The 26988-nt window shown below is 42.3% G+C and overlaps 1 protein-coding gene and 1 long non-coding RNA gene across 3 annotated transcripts in view; both read left to right on the top strand.

The window, feature by feature from the left end:
* The window catches only part of LOC149984550 (uncharacterized), a 220238-nt gene that overhangs the window by 58531 nt on the left and 134719 nt on the right, over positions 1-26988 (top strand). The window lies entirely within an intron of this gene.
* LOC149984551 (myelin basic protein-like) overlaps positions 417-26988 on the top strand; it is a 49260-nt gene continuing 22688 nt past the window's right edge. Inside the window, exons 1-2 of one of the 2 annotated variants that reach the window (XM_090229304.1) lie at positions 417-740; positions 16243-16301. In XM_090229304.1, coding sequence (XP_090085430.1) covers positions 16257-16301 — 45 coding nt within the window. In that variant the 5' untranslated portion in view covers positions 417-740; positions 16243-16256. Of the gene's footprint in view, positions 741-16242; positions 16302-23765; positions 23979-26988 lie in introns of those variants that run through there. The other variant, XM_090229305.1, reaches the window with a different exon arrangement.

The raw sequence follows: 26988 nt of genomic DNA, 5'->3' as shown, positions 1-26988 counted from the left end.
AACATGCAAGGGTTCATTGGATCAGTAAAACTTTGCGCTGCTGTCATCTTGTGGCCAAAATCTAAATTGTGCCTGGGCTGGAATAATACATTATGGCCTTTCTCTTGCGTTTCAAAGATGATGGTATTATCTAATACCAGATCTAATGTGTTATATTCTCCTACATTAATTTCACATTTCCACAAATGTCAGTGTTTTTTTTTTTTAAAAAAGGGTCGGATCCTTTTGAGTTTTTAACTAACTTGTTGAGAATTGTAACGTGGCTCAAAGAGTGAGGATCAGTACAATATTTTAATTCCTGTGCAATTAATACTGTGCAATTAGTGGTATAGTACATTGCAGCAGTTTGTGTTGCCCGGCATACCATGTTTTACAACAAAATATGGTTTCTTCACTAACTGTCAAGTGCAGCAACCACTCTATCACATACCTTGAACGAACGTGTCTCGTGATACAGAATACAGACATTACAATAACGAGTGCGTGCGTGTACGGGCATGCTCTGCTCTTTTGCCCACATTTCTTTGCGGAGTATCAACATTCCGCCCCACCCCGAAGAAATAATCAGCACTGTACCTAAAACAGGAAGCAACGAGACATACATTTTTTTTTACGAAGGCAGTCTGTGAAAACAACGTCAAAACCGTGGAAGAAAAAACTTGTCCACGAGAAGAGAAACTACACATCAAAATCACAGCCTCTTATTGTGGATGCATTTGATTCAATCGAAACGGAGAAGGGTATGTAAAAGACAGTCGAAAACGAAACGCAAATAATAGTACATTGTGGTCGTAGCAGCGCGCAACCATGTGACGGATACGTTGTAATTCTGTTGACAGCTGTTTTGTTGCGCCTCTTGCCGCATCAACCGATTTAGTAAACATGTACGTGGTCTTGTTTAGTCTGTAAGAGCTTGTTAGGTTTCGACCTGCATACGATGCGAGGAATGTCGTGTTACTCATCAGTTCTATTCGATGTTTGACAAAGCGACACATGCCTATTGAAAATACGCATATGTTTCTATAGCCCCATTTAGGCCTACAGAACAAATTAGGCTAGACTATCACTGTCGATCGAAGATCACATCATGCTATCACAGTGAATGTCACAATACGTTTTCCTCCAAGTAGTGCTCACGCCAACTCTCAGTTGAATATTATGCTAGTACAGGCACTTTGGCAAGAACTATTTCATAAAGGAGTGGATGGAGAGACCTATTTTATTCTATCTGGTGAGAGCTGGCGTTATCTACAATGTTTCAATGTAATTAGTTAGCTTGCACACAGAGACGGAACCAAGCGAACAGAAACGCATAGGCCTACTCCCTTTTACTGCTTTGAAATGATTTGTTTACATGTAGGTTAGTCACCTAACCAGGCTAATGCGGATCAGAAAAAAACAAAAACATTTGACCCCAAAGCCATCCTCTATCTTGATGTGCGACGTTCCATAAATAAAAACATATGCACATGAGTGGGTTTTTCTATCTGAACTCCACTGATTTAGTGAATGAAAAGCCTATAGCTACAATTCTCTTCAGGACTGGTAACATACAATAGAGGAGAAAAGGAAATGATACCAGACCTGGGTCAAACTGGACACACTTTTGGGACTATTTCCAGAATATGTCAAATACTATTATAGCCCAGGTCCAAACTGACAGACTTACGTCATCGACATGTATCCTCTTCGAAGTGCTGTTTTCAAAGAAGACATCTGGTAGTAGCAAGGGGGGGGAAATCTGTAAAATCGATGTATTATGTACAAAAAAATACAATGTACTTCTCTTGTGGTGGAGAAGTGAGACCATTCTGCTTAAGTGGAACTTTGCATTCTCAGTTGTAGTTTTGAACAGAATTGACAGGAAAGCGATAGTTCTAGATTTTCCACTGAATAACCAGGTTATTGGAAGAGATTCCATAATCTATTGCAGAGGTGTTAACTCAGTCAGTCATAATTGCTCAGCTGTTCGTTTAACAGTCACATGCTTTAACGTTCCTTCATTTGCCTTTCACAAAGCACACCTTCTCGCACCTGACACTCTGCGTGAACACGATTTAGAGTGTCTCTATTGGCTATAACCCTCAGGTTGTCCTGATGTAAGTTGGAACGTTTTGTGACTATTCATAGTATTGTTGCTGCTGTAGAGACCCAGGGGAATGGCTGGGTCTCTACGAAACCAGAGCAACAGTAAAGTCTTCTAGTTCTTTCCTCAAGCTGGTCCATATTAGACATGCATATATATATGCATATATCGGGGTATGAAGTAGCTTACGGATGCAATTTAAGACTTGAAATGCATCTGTGTGTATGTTATCCTGCGTGGGAAAGAACACGGAAGTGTATTTTTCTGTGTATGTTAGAGAGTCTCCTGTTTACATGTCTAATGTGTGTGTAGGTGTACGTGTCTGCATGTGCATGCCTGTGCAAGCAGGTGAATCACCAAGATAACTTCCGTCCTCACACCCTCACCAACTTCCTCCCTTCTGTCTATCTCACTTCCTCTCCTGTCTGCGCCAGTTGGTGTTGCTTTCAGGCAGGTTGATTCATATCTCCTTGAACCTCGTCGTGTGACGCAAGAGAGGTGCAACTCGACTGTTTGTGCACACAGAAAGCCACGATGATGACAGCATAGTTGGCTGACGTGTTGAGTTCACCCAGCATGGTCGGACCGTGCGTAGTGTCTACAACGTGCTGTAGAAACAGATGGCAGGGATAATTTTCATGTGCCAAGTTTAGAATTCCCAGCTTTTAGTGGTGAACCCCAGGTGCCCGTGGATTGTGTAAGCTGTGGGGGAAGAGTATCAACGTACACTCCAGAAACCACGCTCTCTGGGAACAAACAAACATCGACAGCGTTCCTTAGGGCTGAGATTTATATTGCTGTACTCTTAAATGCCTTCCTACTTTACTTATTTAGCCTGATGACAAGACTAATGATATTCCACTTGATGCGATCTCTCTCACTCTTCAAAAGCATCAGGGTTGTTTTTACTCTCAGATTTGTTCTGGAGGATTCTACAGAACATAACCCAAGGATACTACTAACCCGAAACACACTTCTCTGCTGTGAAGGTCCTCCAAAATCATTCTAAGATATCAGGGACATCACTTAAGTGTCTGCTTCTTTTGCCCAGGGGTTGGGAGAGACTGTGTGGCAGTATGAGAGTTAAGTGATGGACCTGGAACTGGAAACACCACAGGTCATATGGTGTATCAAGACAAGATGTTATGGAGCGGAGAACAACTGACCATACTTCCTACTGTAAAAGTCACAGCTGTCCGCATCAATAGATTCAGTGCTGACTGAATGCGCCTAAAGCAAAGCTCGGTTCTGCCGCTCATTTCTGGGCTTGCTGCATAGGACAGGACCACAGTGATGCTGCAATGGGGTCTATACTGGCATTTCGGCAAATTTTGCACTTAGACAGTGGACCGTGGTGTGACCATGGTGTTTACGGTCATCCTTTCTGTGAACTTCTGAAAATGACAAAAACGTCTTGAAGCCCAGTGAAAAGGGGATTGGGACAGTGCCTTGCCCACAAGCATGACAATCAAACACTCACAGATGTCTCTTCCCAGAGCTGGAGGGAGCGATGAGTAGAGCGCAGAGGAAGGAGTGGTAGTGAAAGAGGAGAAGATTGAGAGAAAGAAACCAGGACAGAGAGAGATTTAAACAATAGCCTTTCTCTTCCCAGAGATTGAGAGAGATGAGTATAGAGGGAAAAGGAAGAAGTGAAAGAGCATAAAGAGATAAGAAACAGAGATGGAGAAACATGAGCCTCTCTTCATAGTAAAGTTTTCTCCCATTCAACTCTGTGTCCAGGTTCATGTTCACTAGACACAAAACGCAATAAAAATCGACTGAAACAAGGAAGGGATAACATTCATTTTTTATTTGTTTTTTGTCACCAAAAAAAATCAGTTGTGCCCTCATGAACACAACCTTGATTGCTGTACACCAGATGCTCTCTCCAAGGACAGATGTTGACCTCTGACCCTGGCTCTAGTGTCACTACCAGGGACTTAGTATCACTGAGTTTCTCCAAGTGGGTTACGTAAGCCCTTGGGCAACCAAGGGCACCTGGAGGGTTAAATTAAGCACTAGTCCACCTTCCACAAGGACAACTGTACATTAGCTCATTTCCATGGAGTAGCCACACACCCACACCAGCCCCACATGTTATCTGACATAATGACAGGAAATCGGTCTGCGTGTGCGTTCATGTGTGTGGGGTGTGTGAGAGAGACCGAGATGATGAGTGTATTGGTCTGCATTCAGCACCATGGACAGGGCAGTGCTTCTCACCCTTACTAAGACCACACACAGCTGGGAGATACTACTGGCATGCATAACCTTCTGGGACTTTATCATTGTGGCCAGTTAACAATGATGATATGAGGACTTAGAGGGAGCGAGTCATGGGACTGTTCTACCCTGATATCTTAGATTGATATCTTAGTCCCATGGGAAAACTGCTCAGCAGCACTGTGAATTGTTTTCTTGTCTTTCCCAATCTCCGGAGTTGACTCCGAATAGAGAGTGTCTACTTCACTCGCTGACCCTGTGTTTGGTACAGTGACCAGAATAACGTGTCAAAGAGGAGGAAAGTCAAATGTTTATAGCAACGTTTAGGTTTGTTCTCTGAGCCTGTAAAATGTGTACACCCAGTGATGGGAACAAGAATATGTGTTCATTCTGTCAAACTTGAGAGGTGTATCACATTGTCTCTTGATTTTATTGTGCCTACTATTTGTATTACAGGATAATCCATAGTTCCTTCTGTCAGCAATCATAAATAGCTCTTTATCCCTAAAGGGCAATTTATGTTGCAGGAAAGTAATATCCGTTTCAGTCTCGCAGTTTGGGAAGCAGAAGAAATGGATACTTATGTTTCTCACTGTAGAGAAGGAAGATTGCTTTTTCTGTTGATACTTAAAACCATCACTCTCAGATGGAGATCTGGAGGTATGGCTTATGAATTGAGCTGTGATGCCTTTATCTCTAAGTTGGTACATTTAAAAAATGGTGAGCTCTCCTCTCTTACGCTATGGGAGAGCAGTCATTTACAGGTGAAGTCGGAAGTTTGCATACACCTCAGCCAAATACATTTATACTCAGTTTTTCACAATTCCTGACATTTAATACTAGTAAACATTCCCTGTTTTAGGTCAGTTAGGATCACCACTTTATTTTAAGAATGTGAAATGTCAGAATAATAGTAGAGAGAATGATTTATTTCAGATTTCTTTCTTTCATCACATTCCCAGTAGGTCAGAAGTTTACATACACTCAATTAATATTTGGTAGCATTGCCTTTAAATTGTTTAGCTTGGGTCAAATGTTTTGGGTAGCCTTCCACAAGCTTCCCACAATAAGTTGGGTGAAATTTGGCCCATTCCTCCTGACAGAGCTGATGTAACTGAGGCAGGTTTGTAGGCCTTCTTGCTCGTTCACGCTTTTTCAGTTCTGCCCACATATTTTCTATAGGATTGAGGCCAGGGCTTTGTGATGTCCACTCCAATACCATGACTTTGTTGTCCTTAAGCCATTTTGCCACAAGTTTGGAAGTATGCTTGGGGTCATTGTCCATTTGGAAAACCCATTTGAGTCCAAGCCTTAACTTCCTGAGTGATGTCTTGAGATGTTGCTTAAATATATCCACATAATTTTCCATCCTCATGGTGCCATCTATTTTGTCAAGTGAACCAGTCCCTCCTGCAGCAAAGCACCCCACAACATGATGCTGCCACCCCCGTGCTTCACGGTTGGGATGGTATTCTTCGGCTTGCTTCGGCTTTTTCCTCCAAACATAACGATGGTCATTATGACCAAACAGTTCTATTTTTGTTTCATCAGACAGAGGACATTTCTCCAAAACGTACCATCTTTGTCCCCATGTGCAGTTGCAAACCGTAGTCTGGCTTTTTTATGACGGTTTTTGGAGCAGTGGTTTCTTCCTTGCTGAGCGGCCTTTCAGGTAATGTCGACATAGGACTAGTTTTACTGTGGATATAGATACTTTGTACCTGTTTCCTCCAGCATCTTCACAAAGTCCTTTGCTGTTGTTCTGGGATTGATTTGCACTTTTCACACCAAAGTGCGTTCATCTCTAGGAGACAGAACGCGTCTCCTTCCTGAGCGGTATGACTGCTGCGTGGTCCCATAGTGTTTATACTTGTGTACTATTGTTTGTACAGATGAACGCGCTGCCTTCAGGCGTTTGGAAATTGCTCCCAAGGATGAACCAGAATTGTGGAGGTCTACAATTTTTTTTCTGAGGTCTTGGCTGATTTCTTTTGATTTTCCCATGATGTCAAGCAAAGAGGCACTGAGTTTGAAGGTAGGCCTTGAAATACATCCACAGGTACACCTCCAATTGACTCAAATGATGTCAATTAGCCTATCAGAAGCTTCTAAAGCCATTACATAATTTTCTGGAATTTTCCAAGCTGTTTAAAGGCACAGTCAACTTAGTGTATGTAAACTTCTGACCCACTGGAATTGAGATACAGTGAAATAATCTGTCTGTAAACAATTGTTGGAAAAATAACTTGTGTCATGCAAAAAGTAGATGTCCTAACTGACTTGCCAAAACTATAGTTAGTAAACAGGAAATTTGTGGAGTGGTTGAAAAACGAATTTTAATGACTCCAACTTAAGTGAGTGGAAACTTCCGACTTCAACTGTACATCCTCCGTGGATAGAGAGTGAACATACATTTAAAAAAAAAACTATTATACCCCCTTTTCTCCCCAATTTCGTGGTATCCAATTGTTAGTAATTACTATCTTGTCTCATCGATACAACTCCCGTACGGGCTCGGGAGAGATGAAGGTCGAAAGCCATGCGTCGTCCGAAACACAACCCAACCAAGCCGCAATGCTTCTCAACACAGCGCGCATCCAACCCGGAAGCCAGCCGCACCAATGTGTCGGAGAAAACACTGTGCACTTGGCGACCTTGGCTAGCGTGCACTGCGCCCGGCCCGCCACAGGAGTCGCTGGTGCGCGATGAGACAAGGATATCCCTACCGGCCTAACCCAGATGATGCTAGGCCAATTGTGCGTCGCCCCACCGACCTCCCGGTCGCGGCCGGCTGCGACAGAGCCTGGGCGCAAACCCAGAGTCTCTGGTGGCACAGCTAGCGCTGCGATGCAGTGCCCTAGACCACTGCGCCACCTGGAAGGCCCGTGAACATACATTTTAAACAAACCCCCAGTTTCTTATGGGACTAGTATTAAATAAAAATACATTAACTATTAGCTGTCAGACAAACATCCGACTGACCGTAGATGGGCAACCAAGTCAGAATGCGGTATGTTGATATGAGGAAATTTGTATGAGGTATTTTGTAATGAATTAAGCCCCTCAGCCAGACCAAATCAAAAGATTTGAGTCTCATGGCCCTAGGTAACGGACAGCAGCAGAGTAATCACACAAGCAGAACTTAGTCAGAGGACACTATAGATAATTGCTCATATTCACTGATGGCTGAGTGCTGCAGTGCTGTGAGTGCTGGCCTATATGTGAGGAGGGTCATCCTATAATTAGCATGCCGCCCTGGTGCTGTATCTCCCATACAACCTTCAAATAGAATAGGCAAAGTTCATGACCCTGGGGGGGGGGGGGGTCATTCTCATCCACTGTCTCTCAGTCTGTATGTTCTCTTCCCCAGCCTGTAGTCTACCTCCCATTGATTTTCTAAGTGTTTGAGTCATAGACTCTTATAGAGGCCTATGTGCAAAAAGGCAAGGACCGGATCATCTTATGTTGGATTGGAGGCTGCTGTGTCGAAGTTTTAATTACGGCATAGATTTTCCTTTTATTGTTATGCAACGGCCATGTTTTGCAAATCCTCGCAGGCTCCGGTTGTGGTTGTGTAATTTTTCTTTCAGGGAAACCTCATCTCAGAAGGCCAGGTACTGTATACTCTCACCACTTTTTTTGTGACATAGATATTCTCCGGGTGTTATTTTGGTTTCCCAGAACCTTGCAGATAATACGTTCACAGAGTTTCTCACACTCCCAACCTTGGAAAGAATGTTAACATGTTGTCGGCGTGGTTACTTGAAAGGTGGTCTTGCTCACAGGCAAAGCCGGGAATGCATTTAATCTTTCTAGTCTGGAGAAAGATGGCAAAGCAAACAGAAAGGTCGGCGTCTTACTTTGGTTTGCTAGTCTTTTGTCAATTCGTTTTCTGCGTTACATTTTCCTCTAGCCTAGTTGTCTTGTCTTTCTTGGTTATAAGCTATTGAACTACGTAACCATGCCAACTTGATTGAGCCCTCTCGCACCAGAGAGTGTTGTTTTAAGAAAGGATTCAAACTTCTTTCATGACCTTGCTCCATAAGAGAGCTGAGCTAGCCAAAGCTCAGTTGTACAAAGTATGTCATTTTCTGTTAGTAACAGCAGATTAATTCTGAAGCCAGCGTGTATTCTGTTTTGTAGTTAACTGAAGTCGTGGCTGTGCGTGACTACCGTAGTTCTTAGGACTCAGAAAAGACCATGCTCATGTGTTTGGGCGCCTACTGTAAACGAACCAGCTTGCCAACTATTGTGATGATATATTTTTTGCCCTTTTAAAGGGACAGTGGAACCATCACCAGGCCACTCTGATCTGCTAAGACCTCTTTTTGTTTTGAAGGGAAATGTTGAATTCACAGAGCAACTCGCACACACTCCTCCTCTCTTTGCCTTCAACAGTCTGCTGAAATCTATCACCCGTAACCCAGGCAATCATGGCTGCTTTCAGTCTCACCTGTCTGTTTGAAAATGGAGACGTTCTCAAGATGACAGGCGGTGTGCTCTGGTGGTGGGATGAGCTTCCAAAAAGGCCCGTAGCAACAAAACTGGAGTTTTTTGGCTCTGGATCTGAAAGACCTATTTAATTGGAATTTGAATGGCTATCAAGATGCTGCTTTGTACTCTATTTATAATCCTAAACCATATGCGGTAGTATACTGTAGGAGACATCAAGGGCGACATTTGGCCTCTGAAAAATGCTCTAATCTGCTCGATACTGTATATGCTGTAGGTAATACTCACTGTATAGCAGAGGTAATCATCCTGTAACTGTACATGCTGTAGGTAATACTCACTGTATAGCAGAGGTAATCATCCTGTAACTGTACATGCTGTAGGTAATACTCACTATATAGCAGAGGTAATCATCCTGTAACTGTACATGCCGTAGGTAATACTCACTATATTGCAGGGGTAATCATCCTGTAACTGTACATGCTGTAAGTAATACTCACTATATTGCAGAGGTAATCATCCTGTAACTGTACATGCCGTAGGTATTACTCACTATATTGCAGAGGTAATCATCCTGTAACTGTACATGCCGTAGGTAATACTCACTATATTGCAGAGGTAATCATCTTGTAACTTTCTTCGATGATGTCCATGAGAAAAGGTTGTTCCCGCACATTTACTTTAAACTCACATTTATAATCACAACCGCTACACGGGAATCGTAAAAAAGAAAAGTTATGAGATTGTTGCTGCTGCAATATTGTGATTATTAAAGGGTCAATCTGCAGTTCAAATAATAATAATAGTAAGGCATCTCTCTACCACTTTTTTGGGGAAAAAGCTGAGGGATGGGGCTGGAGAAAAGTAACCACTCTCAAATTCATAGACAGAGCTCTGGATTCAAGGGCTGCCCATCCATTTCATAAAAATATGTAGTTTTACCATGTTTTGAGGCCATACAGTGTTTCTTTACATTTAGAGTTGAGGTCGGAAGTTTACATACACTTAGGTTGGAGTCATTAAAACTCGTTTTTCAACCACTCCACAAATTTCTTGTTAACAAACTATAGTTTTGGCAAGTCGGTTAGGACATCTACTTTGTGCATGACACAAGTAATTTTTCCAACAATTGTTTACATACACTGAATTATAAGTGAAATAATCTGTATCACAATTCCAGTGGGTCAGAAGTTTACATACACTAAGTTGACTGTGCCTTTTAAACAGCTTGGAAAATTGCAGAAAATTATGTCATGGCTTTAGCAGCTTCTGATAGGCTAAATGACATAATTTGAGTCAATTGGAGGTGTACCTGTGGATGTATTTCAAGGCCTACCTTCAAACTCACTGCCTCTTTGCTTGCTTGCCATCATACCGCTCAGGAATTAGACGCGTTCTGACTCCTAGAGATGAACGCACTTTGGTGCGAGAAGTGCAAATCAATCCCAGAACAGCAGCAAAGGACCTTGTGAAGATGCTGGAGGAAACCGGTACAAAAGTATCTATATCCACAGTAAAACGAGTCCTATATCAACATAACCTTAAAGGCCCCTCAGCAAAGAAGAAGCCACTGCTCCAAAACGGCCATAAAAAAAGCCAGACTACGGTTTGCAACTACACATGGGCACAAAGATCGTACTTTTTGGAGAAATGTCCTCTGGTCTGATTAAACAAAATTAGAACTGTTTGGTCATAATGACCATCATTATGTTTGGAGGAAAAAGGGCGAGGCCTGCAAGCCAAAGAACACCATCCCACGGGGGTGGCAGCATCATGTTGTGGGGGTGCTTTGCTCCAGTGGGGACTGGTGCACTTCACAAAATAGATGGCATCATGAGGAGAGAAAATTATGTAGATCTATTGAAGCAACATCTGAAGACATCAGTTAAAGTTAAAGCTTGGTCGCAAATGGGTCTTCCAAATAGACAATGACCACAAGCATACTTCCAAAGTTGAGGCAAAATGACTTAAGGTCAACAAGGTCAAGGTATTGGAGTGTCCATCACAAAGCCCTGACCTCAATCCTATAGAAATTGTGGGCAGAACTGAAAAAGCGTGTGCAAGCAAGGAGGCCTACAAACTTGACTCCATTACACCATCTCTGTCAGGAGGAATGGGCCAAAATTCACCCAACTTATTGTGGGAAGCTTGTGGAAGGCTACCTGAAACATTTGACCCAAGCTAAACAATTTAAAGGCAATATTACCAAATACTAATTGAGTGTATGTAAACTTCTGACCCAATGGGATGTGATGAAAGAAATAAAAGTTGAAATAATAACCTCTACTATTATTCTGACATTTCACATTCTTAACATGAAGTGGTGATCCTAACTGACCCAAGACAGGGAATTCTTACTAGGATTAAATGTCAGGGATTGTGAAGAACTGAGTTTTTAAATGTATTTGGCTGAGGTGTATGTAAACTTCCGACTTCAACTGTACATTGTTAACAAACATTGGAGTGAAACAAGCTTAGATTTTGCATTCCGATGGGGTAGGTAGGCCTATATCTAGTGCAGATCCATGTATTTATGTCTGCCCCCTACCTCCCCACTGTGAATGCTATAGCCAGTGGAAACAGCTCCCTATTACAGGGTGATATCCGAACCCATTTGAAGCCCCATGTGACAGAAAACTCCTCTCTCATCCTGTGTAGCCTCCTGTCACACATAAGTAGGGCTGCAATTCAGTCCCAGCAAAAGACAATGTAACAAAAATGCATCATAGCTCCCAGCACACACGGATCACATCTCGGGATTCACTCAATGAATGCCATTACAAGTAAATGAAGTGTTTCAGCGCGCTCATTATTTCTCATGATTGAATTGTCCAAAAGCATCACTCAGTTGTTAGGACTGTGCCAACCCCCTTTGCGTACAGGCCCCGAGATCTGAGATATATTCTAATGCTTTATCGAGCATAGTGTGGGCACCACGCTCAGTGTGTTTTTAATCAGGATCTCGCTCTCTGAGACACCGGAAGTGTATTATCTGAAATGTGCGGTAAACAGTGCTCCCTTGCTGCCAGAACAATGAGAAGAGTTTCATCAGCCGCTCAGTCCGTGGTTTTGTCTCTAATTCCAGACTGTTCTGCTCAATGTTTCATGTGGTAATTTGTTTCGGCATGAGGGCTTTAAGATTTTGACCTTTTTGTGAAGGTAAAGATGAGATTGGAGCATTGATGCGGGATTTATTCTTCATTGCCTTGTCAATTTGATCGATGTTATTACAGGAGACATATCCAATTGATTTAATTCTACATTTTTTTTCTGGCCTCTGGACTAAAACCTAATTATGACAAGATAAAGCGTGCCTATTTCTATAATGAATATGAACTGGGTGGGTTGAGATTATTCAATATAAAAGCACTAAACCTCTCTTTAAAAGCTTCACTTATACAAAAGTTTAACTTTAACCCAAAAATGGTTCTCAAGTAGATTACTAAGAAAAACTCATCCATTGTTTAAAAATAGCCTTTGTGCAAATTGCCATGTTTTGATTTTCGATTAATTAATCTTTTTCAAACTAGCATTGCAGAGCTGTTTACAATTTGACATTTTGTCCCCCAGAAAAGATAGAACAGATATTATGGTTGAACTCAAATTTGCTGGTTGATAAGACCTGTATTAATGGAAAAGATGATGGGTATTTGGTTTTTAAATTATATTGTAAATTGGAATGGTAGAGTGTTTTATGGAGTTATCGGAATTGTATAGGAAGGTCTGCAAAAATCCAACCATTACAACTAACTGATTAAAGCATTAGCCCAAAAATGGAGGAGGCAAGTGGCAAATCCATTGGTCACAAACACATGGTTGGCAGATGTTAATGCGAGTGTAGTGAAATGCTTGTGCTTCTAGTTCCGACCGTGCAGTAATATCTAACAAGTAATCTAACAATTTCAGAACAACTACCGTATACACACATGTGTAAAGGAATGATTAAGAATATGTACATGTAAATATATGGATGAGCGATGGCCGAACGGCATAGGCAAGATGCAGTAGATGGTATAGAGTACAGTATATATTCATATGAGATGAGTAATGTAGGTTATGTAAACATTATATAGAGTGGCATTGTTTAAGTCACGAGTGATACATTTATTACATCCAAATGTTAATTATAAAAGTGGCTAGAGATTTGAGTCTGTATGTTGGCAGAAGCAACTCAATGTTAGTGATGGCTGTTTAACAGTGATGATGGCCTTGAGATAGAAGCTGTTTTTCAGTCTCTCGGTCCCAGCTTTGATGCACCTGTACTGACCTCGCCTTCTGGATGATAGCGGGGTGAACAGGCAGTGGCTCGGGTGGTTGATGTCCTTGATGATCTTTTTGGCCTTCCTGTGACATCGGGTGATGTAGGTGTCCTGGAGGGCAGGTAGTTTGCCCCTGGTGATGCGTTATGCAGACCTCACTAGCCTCTGGAGAGCCTTACGGTTGTGGGCGGAGTAGTTGCCGTGCCAGGCGGTGATACAGCCCAACAGGATGCTCTCGATTGTGCATCTGTAAAAGTTTGTGTTTTTGGTGACAAGCCAAACTTCTTCAGCCTCCTGAGGTTGAAGAGGTGCTATTGCGCCTTCTTCACCATTGCTGTCTGTGTGGGTGAACCATTTTCAGTTTGTCCGTGATGTGTACGCCGAGGAACTTAAAACTTTCCACCTTCTCCACTACTGTCCTGTCGATGTGGATAGGGGGGTGCTCCCTCTGCTGTTTCCTGAAGTCCACAATCATCTAATTTGTTTTGTTAACATTGAGTGTGAGGTTATTTTCCTGACACCACACTCCGAGGGCCGTCATCATCTCCCTGTAGGCCGTCTCGTTGTTGTTGTTAATCAAGCCTACCACTGTAGTGTCGTCTGCAGACTTGATGATTGAGTTGGAGGCGTGCATGGCCACGCAGTCATGGGTGAACAGGGAGTCAAGGAGATGGCTGAGAACACACCCTTGTGGGGCCCCAGTGTTGAGGATCAGCGGGGTGGAGATGTTGTTTCCTACTCTCACCACCTGTCAAAGTCCAGGACCCAGTGCAACTGGGTCTGGAGGGTACTATGGTGGCACTATGGTGTTAAATGCTGAGCTGTAATCGATGAACAGCATTCTTACATAGGTATTCCTCCTGTCCAGATGGGTTAGGGAAGTGTGCAGTGCGGTTGTGAGAGCAGCGGAAGGAGGTAGGGAACTGGTCTGTCTGCCCAATATAAAGGATCAAAACTGACGGAGGAATAAAAATAGCATAAATAGGAAAGTATACAGTGCCTTGCGAAAGTATTCGGCCCCCTTGAACTTTGCGACCTTTTGCCACATTTCAGGCTTCAAACATAAAGATATAAAACTGTATTTTTTTGTGAAGAATCAACAACAAGTGGGACACAATCATGAAGTGGAACGACATTTATTGGATATTTCAAACTTTTTTAACAAATCAAAAACTGAAAAATTGTGCAAAATTATTCAGCCCCTTTACTTTCAGTGCAGCAAACTCTCCAGAAGTTCAGTGAGGATCTCTGAATGATCCAATGTTGACCTAAATGACTAATGATGATAAATACAATCCACCTGTGTGTAATCAAGTCTCCATATAAATGCACCTGCACTGTGATAGTCTCAGAGGTCCGTCAAAAGCGCAGAGAGCATCATGAAGAACAAGGAACACACCAGGCAGGTCCGAGATACTGTTGTGAAGAAGTTTAAAGCCGGATTTGGATACAAAAAGATTTCCCAAGCTTTAAACATCCCAAGGAGCACTGTGCAAGCGATTAATATTGAAATGGAAGGAGTATCAGACCACTGCAAATCTACCAAGACCTGGCCGTCCCTCTTAACTTTCAGCTCATACAAGGAGAAGACTGATCAGAGATGCAGCCAAGAGGCCCATGATCACTCTGGATGAACTGCAGATATCTACAGCTGAGGTGGGAGACTCTGTCCATAGGACAACAATCAGTCGTATATTGCACAAATCTGGCCTTTATGGAAGAGTGGCAAGAAGAAAGCCATTTTTTAAAGATATCCATAAAAAGTGTCGTTTAAAGTTTGCCACAAGCCACCTGGGAGACACACCAAACAGCTGTAATCGCAGCAAAAGGTGGCGCTACAAAGTATTAACTTAAGGGGGCTGAATAATTTTGCACGCCCAATTTTTCAGTTTTTGATTTGTTAAAAAAGTTTGAAATATCCAATAAATGTCGTTCCACTTCATGATTGTGTCCCACTTGTTGTTGATTCTTCACAAAAAAATACAGTTTTATATCTTTGTTTGAAGCCTGAAATGTGGCAAAAGGTCAAGGGGGCCGAATACTTTCGCAAGGCACTGTACCAGTTTCATTTCAGGACCAGGATGTTGACAGCTGTGCCATACAGATTGCAAAATAGCTGGGAAGTGATTATTTTATGTACTCATTCCATGGCACAGGGTGTATGAGTTGATATATAAAACGACACAAGATTCCTGCCTTTCAGCTAAAATTATTGTACAGAATTCTTGCCACCAACAAAATGTTGAATATTTGTGGCATACAATCATCACAGCTCTGGAGATTTTGATGTGAGGATACATAATGAATGCACCATTTGGTCTGGTATTGCACTCAGGTGTCCTGTTTCTGGTCTCAGGTTCAGGAATGGCTGAAAATGCATAACATTGATCTAAAATTGACCCTAGAAGTAGCATTGTTTGAAGACCTGGAGAAACTTGGTCAGTCAGTTACTAATATACAACAACTCTTATCAGTGAAAGTATTTATCTTCAACTCGCAATCTGTGGATTCGATTCGATTAGATTCAAATTGTATGTTAAACATCACAGCGTAGTTGAAAGATATATGGCACGAAGAAATCCGAAGAGGGTGGTCAGCAGAGATGGGTGGGGATAAGCTGAAGGAAACTGAGGGTTGGGATGTGGAACTGGAGACAAGTGGGAGTGGAGTTGCTGGGCCGGGGATAGAATGACGGTCAAAGATAAAAGTCTAAAGTAAAGTTTTAAAAAAAGAGAAAAAAGAGAATAGGTTTTGAATGACACTATGCCTGTTTGCCTGAGACTGATGCTGCGCAGGTGCTTGTACACATGCATATACACAAACTCGCATTCAAACGCACACATGTGACACACACAGGCACACACATACACACACGTACGCACGCATACACACAGGTAAATAGTGCCACACATGCACTGAAACGTATACAGTTGGCCTTCCTGTTTCGATTTGAGGTTTCCGTGTTGTGTTTTTATTTTGCGTGATCTGTTTTGTTTTTCTCTTTTAATCCCTCTTTTGTTAATTTTGTTGGTTGTTGGTGCATTGGGGGATGGTGGCGTGGGTTGGAGAATGGAGGAAGAAGGATTTATGTCATTTATGAAGTAGTGTTTCTCTTTTTTTAATGTCCGCTCTCTCGGTTTCAGTGGCAGCAGAGAGTCTCTGATTTAAAGGAGTGTTGTGTTTCCAGATGGGTCTGATACCATTCTTCTCTTTTCTCCACAGTCTCTGTTGACAAAATGGGACAGCATCTAGGAAAACGCGAGCCACAGCCGCAGAGCAAGGTAAGCGTCTCAGTTGAAAGTGTATGTATGCATGATTTTTGTGCAAGTATACAGGACATTAGTGCTTAGCGATTAACCGAAATGTTGGTTTATTTTCGTTTTTTGTGTTTTTTTAAGTAATTGACCAAAATCAGTTAAATTATTTGTTTTCTGTGCGCCGTTTGTGCCGTTTCTCTAGAGAGATTACTCTCTGGGACACGTTGTCCAACTCATCATAGTTAAATTAAGTAAATGTGATAATTAACTACAATGACCAGAATCCAATCCAATCCAGTGGAAGAGCGATAGAGAGACACGAGAGGGATAGAGAGCAGTTGCTTAGGTTGTCTCTACCTGGCAATGCATCTAAGAGATTCATAGGTGTCATTTAGCCGTCTTAAAATCAACTTTGAAGAACTGCTGAAACAGTGATTTTGTCAGACAGCCGGCAGTTAGCCAGCTAGGCTAGCCTACTAGCCTGAAGGATGACTCTTTGGGGAACAGAGGTAGATGGCTGGCTACTGCCTGAGCAGAGATTAGATAATGACTTGAAATAAAATAATAAATCATCAAATATGTATAGATGTTTGTATATGTACACAACAACTGAAATGTTTTATTAAAGTCATGTGAATTAAGGATGGTTTATGAATAGAGGATATGCAGAAATGGGCAGTCATTGGGGTTGTGTTAATGAGACAATACCATCATCATACATAAACAACCAAAGTCATGTGAGTAAATGATGGTTAGAGCCTGATAAGTGATAGTAATGGGCAGTCACTACCAATCAATTGTTTTATTCTGTGTTGTCACAGCAGTGAACCACATAATGCATTTATTGTTTAAAAAAAATATTGAAAATGTAAAAATAAAAAAAGCATTAATCGCTCAGCACTACACTACTAGTGCACATAGATGTGCATAGTGTGCAAGATACATTTTGATCCTTTTTTTTGGGGGGGGGGGCGTAACACTGACAATGGTAAAGTTCAAAGTGATTGTAGACTGTAGAGCCTCTTATGTCATTCACAGCTTAAGCCTTCATCAGGGAGGTGAGGCAGAACTTTGGACCCTGCTGCAGCTTAGTCATGCAGTCGTTCGTCAGAACGTCAAGAGTTCAGAGTTCAGAGTTATGACCGTTTAAAAAAGAATCCCTCAATCAAATCTGAAGCACTCGGGAAAAATACAAATGGCTTCAAAAAGAGTCTGGCTCGGCACTTGAATAATGTAACACTCAAATGGATGCCAGACAAAGGTTGCATTCCAAGTGGCACCCTTTTCCCTCATGTAGTGCACTACTTTTGACCAGAACCCAAGCTGTATACACTGAGATCATTTTCATAATATTTAATTGGAAATAATAATGGACCTGTATTTGTGAACTTTTCACTCTGTCAAGCTTGCTAAAATTCATCGAAACTAAACCTAGACATTCAGGGAGCATCGAAAATTCCGAAAATAACTTTTGACGGCGAGGAAATCAAATAAATTGTAAGTGCGGACCTCCAGACTTTGGGGAGGTCCGGATGCGGCGCTCAGGGCAAAATGAGCTTGACACCCTTGTTATTTTTTTTAATCCCTCCCTCTTTTTTCTGCCACTCCTCTCTCTCCATGCTTCTGGGGAGATGATTTTCTTTATGGGCAGTCCAGTCCTGAGAGAGGTGGGGCGGGGGGTTATCAGTGGGAGTGTTGCGACTCGGAGCCGCTGAGTCTTCTTATCGACTTGCCAGATCTTAGAGTGGTGGACTGGCGGTGTTGCCAGGCAGTGGTTGATTAGCTACTATCAGAGTGTGCCTGGGTGGTCAGGACACTGGGATTTCAGTAAGTGATGACAAAGTTTGCCTGCTAGAGGAGGAAAGGTTATGTCAGGTCAGGTCTCAGGAGCTAGCCTGGTTATATAACTAGGCTGTTTCAGGTTAATGTCGGATGTGATGTACAGTATCTTTTTGATTCATCATTTTCAGCAGATTCGTAGCCCTGTCTTGTTCAGGGGCCACAGAATCAGAACAAGGTTTTTCAAATGACAAACTGACGAATATTAGAACACTTCTGGTGATGGACTGATTCCCAACTCACATTCATTTAGAATATCACCCTGTTGTTACAGCTCAGAAAGATGACATTTCCTTGCTTATCATTGCCATGGGTTGAGACCCCTATGCAACTGCTCACTCATAATGATAAAACAGATCTTTAAACTGTAAAGCTGTGGAGGATACAGTGCTGTTACTTACTCTTGAAGAGACCTTGGTGTGTTTGTTCATCAAAATGTGAAGGAGAAAGCACTATCTCCGTGGCACGATGCATGTATTGACAGATGGTTGTTTAGACATCCCACCAATGAAATTCTCACTCTTGGCGGGCATATATGTTGCCATGGCGATATCTGATGCGTTATGTTAGGCCATTCAATGGCACATTTCATCCCACCCACCTCACACAATACACATAGACGAACGCAGGGTCAGTGTCCCATTTCCTTCTGTAAGGATGAATGGACTATTGGGAAGATTATTATGAATTACATTTGACATTTTAGTCATTTAGCAGATGCTCTTATCCAGAGAGACTTACAGTAGTGATAGCATACATTTTCGTATTTTTTAATGTGAATCAGTTTATGGTCAATTTCATACTATCATTAGCTCAGGGCCAATGGTCCACAAGAGCCCATTCAGCACTCCCACCCTAAGAACCCAGCTGTCCAGTAACGTTGAGCTCATCTCAACCATCCTACACATTTGATATCATGTCTCAAACACGGATGCTTTTACCCTTTTGGGGAAGATTAGTCAGTTCTATCATCAGATTATTTGTTATTCTTTTCTGTTAAACTAGCCTACATAAATTATTAAATTAAAGAGCTTTTAAAAGTCAAGTATCATCAGTCAATGGGTGTGTTTGGTAGTGATGGGGGTCGATAAATCGATCATGTTGAGTGTCGCAATATTATTTTTTACGATATTATATAGACTCTGACGCCAACTATGAATTCTCTAAAAGAAGGAAGTTAAATTAAGCTGCTGCTAGTCAGCTGTTCCTGCGCAAAAAAATAAATATGTTTGGGACATTGAATCGCAATAAAATTGCAGTATTGAATCGCAATACATATAGAATCGTGATCCATATAGAATGGCAATACATACTGTATCATATCGACACCTAAGTAACGTGATGATATCGCGTTGTGAGGTCCAGGCAATTCCCAGCCCTATTGTTTGGGTGTTCGCTCTGAAGCTGGTTAGCCCTCTGTGGTTTGGTCTGTCCACTCAGTAGAATAAACTGGATTAAGCCAAAGCCTTAGAGAGCCTTTGTGCAGAAGAGGACTGGCACAGATAAGATTGGCTGTGGGGTTGCTTGACTCATAGAGGATAGTTATTCTTCTATTTCTATGGCTTGATGTCTGTAAGTCCTTGGGTGGCTCTGTAGCTACTGTAGGTAGTGAACACAACACATATGATTTAAAAACAACATTCTCACCTTTTTGTATGATTCATTTGTGTTCCATGTTTGTGTCTCAAGAATTGTCAATATGACCTAACTTAAAGGCCTACATTTTATAAGTGTAGAGGTCCATGCTCAAACAAAATCTTTTGTCTTTTTATAGATAGTAGACCTACACATGAAACCATTTTCTGAGGAGGTTTAATCTGCTGTTATTCCATGTGCTCTATACATACGGAAAGAGATCAAGGGGGATAACACTTGGCGCCATAAAAAAAAACCTGGATCTAACAAAGTGGATATTTGCCAAACCCGTTGCTATTTTTGTGTCCTAACAGGCCCCACAATGTGGTTACTAAAATCCGATTTGCATATACTGTACACTACCGGTCAAAAGCTTTTGAACACCTACTCATTCAAGAGTTTTACTTTATTTTTACTGTTTTCTACATTGTATAATAATAGTGAAAACATCAAAACTATGAAATTACACATATGGTATTATGTACTGTAGTAACCAAAAAATGCACTTTATATTTGAGATTCTTCAAGTAGCCACCATTTGCCTTGATGACAACTTTGCACACTCTTGGCATTCTGTCAACCAGCTTCACCTAGAATGCTTTTCCAACAGCCTTGAAGGAGTTCCCACATATGCTGAGCACTTGTTGGCTGGTTTTCTGTCACTCTGCGGACCGACTCATCCCAAACCATCTCAATTTGTTTGATTTGGGGGATTGTGGAGGCCAGGTCATCTGATGCAGCACTCCATTACTCTCCTTCTTGGTCAAATAGCCCTTACACAGCCTGGAGGTGTGTTGGGTCATTGTCCTGTTGAAAAACAAATGATAGTCCCACAAAGTGCAAACCAGATGGGGTGGCATATCGCTGCAGAATGCTGTGGTAGCCACGCTGGTTAAGTGTGCCTTGAATTCTAAATAAATCACTGACAGTGTCACCATCAAAGCACCCCCATACCATAACACCTCTTCCTCCATGCTTTACGGGGGGAAATACACATGCGGAGATCACGGCGTTTGGATCCAAAAATCTCCAATTTGGACTCTAGACCAAAGGACAGATTTCCACCGGTCTAATGTCCATTTCTCATGTTTCTTGACCCAAGCAAGTCTTCTTCTTATTGGTGTCCTTTAGTAGTGGTTTCTTTGCAGAAATTTGACCATGAAGGCCTGATTCACACAGTCTCCTCTGAACAGTTGATGTTGAGATGTGTCTGTTACTTGAACTCAGGGAAGCATTTATTTGGGCTGCAATTTCTGAGACTGGTAACTCTAATCAAATTATCCTCTGCAGCAGAGGTAACTCTGGGTCTTCCTTTCCTGTGGCAGTCCTCATGATAGCCAGTTTCATCATAGCACTTGATGGGTTTTGCCACTGCACCTGAAGAAACTTTCAAAGTTCTTGAAATGTTCTGTATTGACTGACCTTCGTGTCTGAAAATAATGATGGACTGTCATTTCTCTTTGCTTATTTGAGCTGTTTTTGTCATAATATGGACTTGGTCTTTTACCAAATAAGGCTATCTTCTGTATACCCCCCCCCCCCCCCCCCCCACCTTGTCACAACACAACTGATTGGCTCAAACGCATTAAGAAGGAAAGAAATTCCACAAATTCACTTTTAAGAAGGCACAACTGTTAATTGAAATGCGTTCCAGGTGACTATCTCATGAAGCTGGTTGAGAGAATGCCAAGAGTGTGCAAAGCTGTCATCAAGAGAAAGGGTGGCTATTTGAAGTCTCAAATATAAAATGTATTTTTTTGGTTACTACATGATTACATATGCGTTATTTCATAGTTTTGATGTATTCACTTTTATTCTACAATGTAGAAAATAAAAATTTAAGGAAAACCCTTGAATGAGTAGGTGTTCTAAAACTCTTGACCGGTAGCGTATATTTGCATAATATTTGGAAGTTGTCCTTTTCGGGTTTAATTTTTTATTTATTTTTTGCTAATGGTTAACTACTGTTTGGATAAGGTGGTTGCATAGCTTGCCAAAACAAAATTGGTGGTGGAAGTTGACGTAATGTTTTACTGTAATGCAGTTAATTGGTGCTTATGAAATTAACATAAATTGAGGTTGACATCCAAACGAGCCTTCTACCTCAACTTGTACTCCAACATAGTGTTGAATACACATATAAATACATGTAGGCTAATTTAGATGGGCTGCACTGAGGAGATTCTGGATCTATCCCCCATGGGGAGACTTACGCGTGGTGTTTCCATGGTGTAAGTTGAACTCTTACCCGATCTACAGTATATGTTTTTGCATATACAGCAGCTGCCTTAATGCTGTGTGGTCCACCGATAAGGACAAGTAGAGGCTTATTTAACAATAACACACCACTGTGTTCAGTCAGGTTGGGTCTGAGAGCAGCTACTTTACTGAAAAAAAGCAGAATGCGATGCTCTCCATAATTGAACAGAACAAGGTGAGTTGTTTTCTCTCAGTGTCTCGCCCTCTGAATCCCGAAATTGCACCCCACCTATTGTTCCTGTCTGTTACGGCGTGGGTGGGGAGGAAAGAGGGGGCTTTTAAATGGCGAGTAATGTACTTTAACGACATCGGGTAATTAACCTCCGCCTTGCCGGAGTCAATTTGTCACCGATTTTTCAAATTACAGCAGAGAAAATGGGCGAGCCGTTAAAATTCAGCTGTGGACACAATCAACTTTGACCCTTCTCCTCTGCCACTGCATAATGGAATTAGAAAAGACAGAGGGAGAGAAGAAAAAAGAGAGAGAGAAAGGGAAGACGGCCTTTTTGAACGAGGCCTTAATATTCCTTGCATGGGCTTGCCTAGACTACAGGACAGTGACGGTGAAACCCGGGCTGGGCCTGCCTGTCCTGGCCACCTACCCCGGGGTTGATGAGAATCTATGGGGCTCTGTCAGACTCAACCAGCCTGCTGGGGTACCATGAAAAACAGGAGAGCCCAGGCAGACTCACAGTGTTGAGGCAGTGTATATTGAATTGTAATATGTTTCACCTGGTGATCCAACCAGGGGGGGGAGTGGTAGGGACCAAAGAAAAAAGGAGGGGGATCAGAAATGATGCAAGTAATGTTATTTGATGTACTAATCTGCCTGCTTGTATCATAGCTGATATACCCCCCCCCCCCCCCCCCCCCCCCACACACACACACACACAAACACACAAAATATTTTACAGTTTAAAGAGTGTCGCAACATTGATTCCAAGCAACCATTATGGTGCTGGCTATAAGGCCTTATGCATACACTGAGACACACTATTTATCCACCCTCACAAAGCAGATTTGGGCGACGCGGTTGTGTCTGAGGAGAATTCATGCATTGTCAGGCCTGTGGTAGAATCCAATCTCATGTCTGATAAGCCTGCATTGTGAACTGTCGCGGAGACCCTAATCCAGGTCCAACTTCCAGACCTGTTGATCATGTTCTGCCATTTTGAAAGCCACCTTATTGGCTTTTTCTCAGTTTCAAGAAAACGCCAATGTTTTCTTGTGTGAATTCATTGCGGATTAAGACGAGAGGCAGCGTGTAAATCCAGTCTCCAGTGGAGGGAGCCTGCGGCCCAGTTAGTGGTCCTGAAGTTAGGCTATTGTCCACACTTTCCTGCCCGAGAGGAGTTTATTTTTGTGTTGAACTGTAACTTACAGGCTCCCATCTTCAGCTCAGCATGCTGGCTCAGGTACCTGCCTGACTGGAATTGTGTTCAGTAGCAGATATGGGTTAAAATACTATTTGAAATGTTTCGAATACTTTTGAGGGTTTGCTTTAGTCTGCCTTGGGAATGCCAAATGGGCGGGGTTTGCTGTTTCAAATAGTATTGAACCCAGGTTTGTTCAGTTTCTCTCCCTAAAGCTAAGGGGGTCGTAAATAGCTCCTTCTCATTTGTTCCAAACCTGTTCATGCTTGGGTAGCAGCAGAAGCGATCCCTTCCTGTACTTGCTCTCCCCCATGTTACGCAATCATGCTCCATAGTAACATTCATGTTCACTGCTCTCCGAAACAAGGAAGTAAAGCTCCCCACACAACATTTCTTTAAGGGTAAAGAGGGTACCTCTGGATATTACTGTTAGAACGCGAATACATTTCACATTTGGAGACCTACGCAGGGACAAATACAGCAGATATATTTATTTTTTATTTAACCTTTGTTTTTGCAGAGAATAACAGATTCTAATTTGCAATGACGACCTGTCGAACACAGCAGACAAGCACAGCAGAAAGACTTTGACTAGGTAATATTCATGTGACTAGTGTGGCTTGCAGTTGTACAGATGAGTATTGTTTGATGCTGATACTTGTTTTCACCATTCATGTCACAGCACCACTGACATTTTATCCTGTTGCACACTAATTTGTTTTACTCATAATTAAAGTGGGATACATGCTGTTAAATTACCAGCTCTTTGACAATTTAATATTACAATAAAAAAAGATATACAATTCCCTGAGCGCTATTATTTTCACTTATCTCAAGTAATTGTATGTTGGTACTCTGATAAAACATCCTTACAGTTTAAGTTCAATGGGATCCTTCTTTGTCTATTTCCTGACACTGATTTTATATCTGTGGCCAGCAATATTGCTTCACTCTCTGTTTGAAATGTATTCCTTAGGATGTGGATTTAGAAGTACAATCGCTCAGTAAGATTACATCCTTTTTGTTAAGGCCAGGCTTTCTGTTTGGTAACGATGCGCTATAGGCTCTACGTATCCCTTGGGAATATAATATTGTTTTCTTGTTCAAAAAACAATGTCAAATTGCTAAGTGGCCACATTATTTGCCATGTCATGGGTGCTTAAGACTTTTGGCTAATTACACTATACTCTAGTTTTTGCGGGTGGTTTGAAAAAGTATATTTTTCAAGTTGGAGGCTTTGAGGAGCCTGAGGCGGGGGACTTGTGAGCAATCATACTTCATGTGAGCCGGTCTGTGAGATATTGTGAACATTTGCAGTGTGAGCACATCCTGCTGTTCTAGAAGAAATCTGTGGGATGGAGTCTCCAAGTCCCCATTCACCATTCCTCTTGGGGATGAACACAAATGCTTAAGGGCACACCTATCAGAGAGGAAACGGATAAAACCATGACCTTTGACTCTCGCTAAGAAATTCCTCCAAGTCATGAGAGGTTCCAATTATGGTTGCACATTTTGGTGAATATTCAGGTGGAAACTGTGTGGGAATTAACAGGTATATTTTGGAATTAATATTAATACCATTTAAATGTAGATTTATTTGCATTGGATATATTTACCATTTCATATGGAGACATAAACCTTTTACCTTATCATAAGTTGACATAATTGCAAATGATGAAATCCTTCCAATAGAAAAATATTATAAACATTTTGTTACAAATGTAACTTTAATTAAATGAGTTGACTCTTCACATGGGATGATTTCACTGAACAACAAAAGAAAGAGAATATTGAATGATCGCCAACGATCCATCGCATCTCCCAAAAACCTTTTCAACATCTGTAAAACGATAGTCTAAAGCTTTGGTTGTCTTCCTCTCAGGCTTCCATATCTTCTCCCTGGACCTCCTCAATGTCCACCTCAACATCAGACTCTGAGGCCTCATCTTCACTGTCACTTTCCAACCTTGTTGAGGATGGCTCATTGTCAGGCTGAAAAAGCCTCAAATGCCTCCCGGGTGGCGCAGTGGTCTAAGGCACTGCATCGCAGTGCTAGCTGTGCCACCAGAGACTCTGGATTTGAGCCCAGGCTCTGTCACAGCCGGCCGTGACCTGGAGGTCCATGGGGCGATGCACAATTGGCCTAGCGTTGTCCGGGTTAGGGAGGACTTGGCCGGGAGGGATATCCTTGTCTCATCGCGCACTAGCCACTCCTGTGGCGGGCCGGGCGCAGTGCACGTTGACCAGGTCGCTAGGTGTTTGGTGTTTCCTCCGGCACATTGGTGCGGCTGGCTTCCAGGTTGGATGCGGGCTGTGTTAAGAAGCAGTGCGGCTTGGTTGGGTTGTGTTTCGGGGGACGCATGGCTCGCGACCTTCACCTCTCTGGCGCTCGTGCGGGAGTTGTAGCGATGGGACAGGACAGTAACTACTAACAATTGGATACTACGAAATTGGGGAGAAAACCACCAATTTTTCAACCCTTGTATTGCTCAGCCTGTTGCGTCTTTGGTGTGTCTGTTCCCAAACAAGGACCAGTTGCGCTCTGAGGTGGCTGATGTTGGTGGGATTTGGAGGATGATGGAGGCAACCGGAGAAAGAGCCTCAGATCAACAAAGTCCCTTCCACCATGTGGATGAAGAGATATGTTGGCCCTTGCTTGGAAGTGTACTTTGCCAGACTGCCAAGAACCTTGCCCTCATCCAGGCCAAGGTGGTGAGACACAGTAGTGATAACACCATAGGCCTTGTTGATCTCTGCACCAGACAGGATGCTCTTGCCAGCATACTTGGGGTCCAACATGTATGCTGCAGTGTGTATGGGCTTCTGGCAGAAGTCTTCACGCTTTTTGAAATATTTCAGAACTGCAGTTTCCTCTGCTTGGAGCAACAGTGAAGTGGGCAGGGCAGTATGTTTTTTTTTTATTCTCTTACATCTGTAAGCAGAGTCTGAACATCAGACAGGATGGCATTGTCTCCCTCAATCTGTGAAATTCTACTACTGTAGATTTCAGGCTGCTTACCAATATATCCCAAAATACATCATCCAGGGGGGATCCTCTTGATGGGGCTGTCCACATCGGCAGACTGTGATATGGCCATTTCTTGTAGACTCCTTCCCCTCCAGGAGACTGTCAAACATGATGACAACACCACCCCAACGGGTGTTGCTGGACAGCTTCAATGTGGTGCTCTTATTCTTCTCACTTTGCTTGGTGAGATTGATTGTTGCTATAACTTGATGACCCTTAACATACCTAACCTTTTCATTGGCTCTCTTGTAGAGTGTATCCATTGTTTTCGGTGCCATGATGTCCTTGAGGAGCAGATTCAATGCATGAGCAACACAGCCAATCTGTGTGATGTGTGGGTAGGACTCCTCCACTTTAGACCAAGCAGCCTTCATGTTCGCAGCATTGTCTGTCACCAATGCAAATACCTTCTGTGGTCCAAGGTCATTGACGACTGCCTTCAGCTCATCTGCAATATAGAGACCGGTGTGTCTGTTGTCCCTTGTGTCTGTGCTCTTGTAGAATACTGGTTCAGGGGTGGAGATTATGTAGTTAACTCCTTGCCCACGAACATTCGTCCACCCATCATAGATGATTG

This window comes from Oncorhynchus mykiss, chromosome 3 (genome assembly GCF_057628025.1).
Source record: "Oncorhynchus mykiss isolate SJ-2025 chromosome 3, ASM5762802v1, whole genome shotgun sequence".
Taxonomy (NCBI): Eukaryota; Metazoa; Chordata; class Actinopteri; order Salmoniformes; family Salmonidae; genus Oncorhynchus; species Oncorhynchus mykiss.
This window is presented reverse-complemented; position numbering and strand designations above follow the sequence as displayed.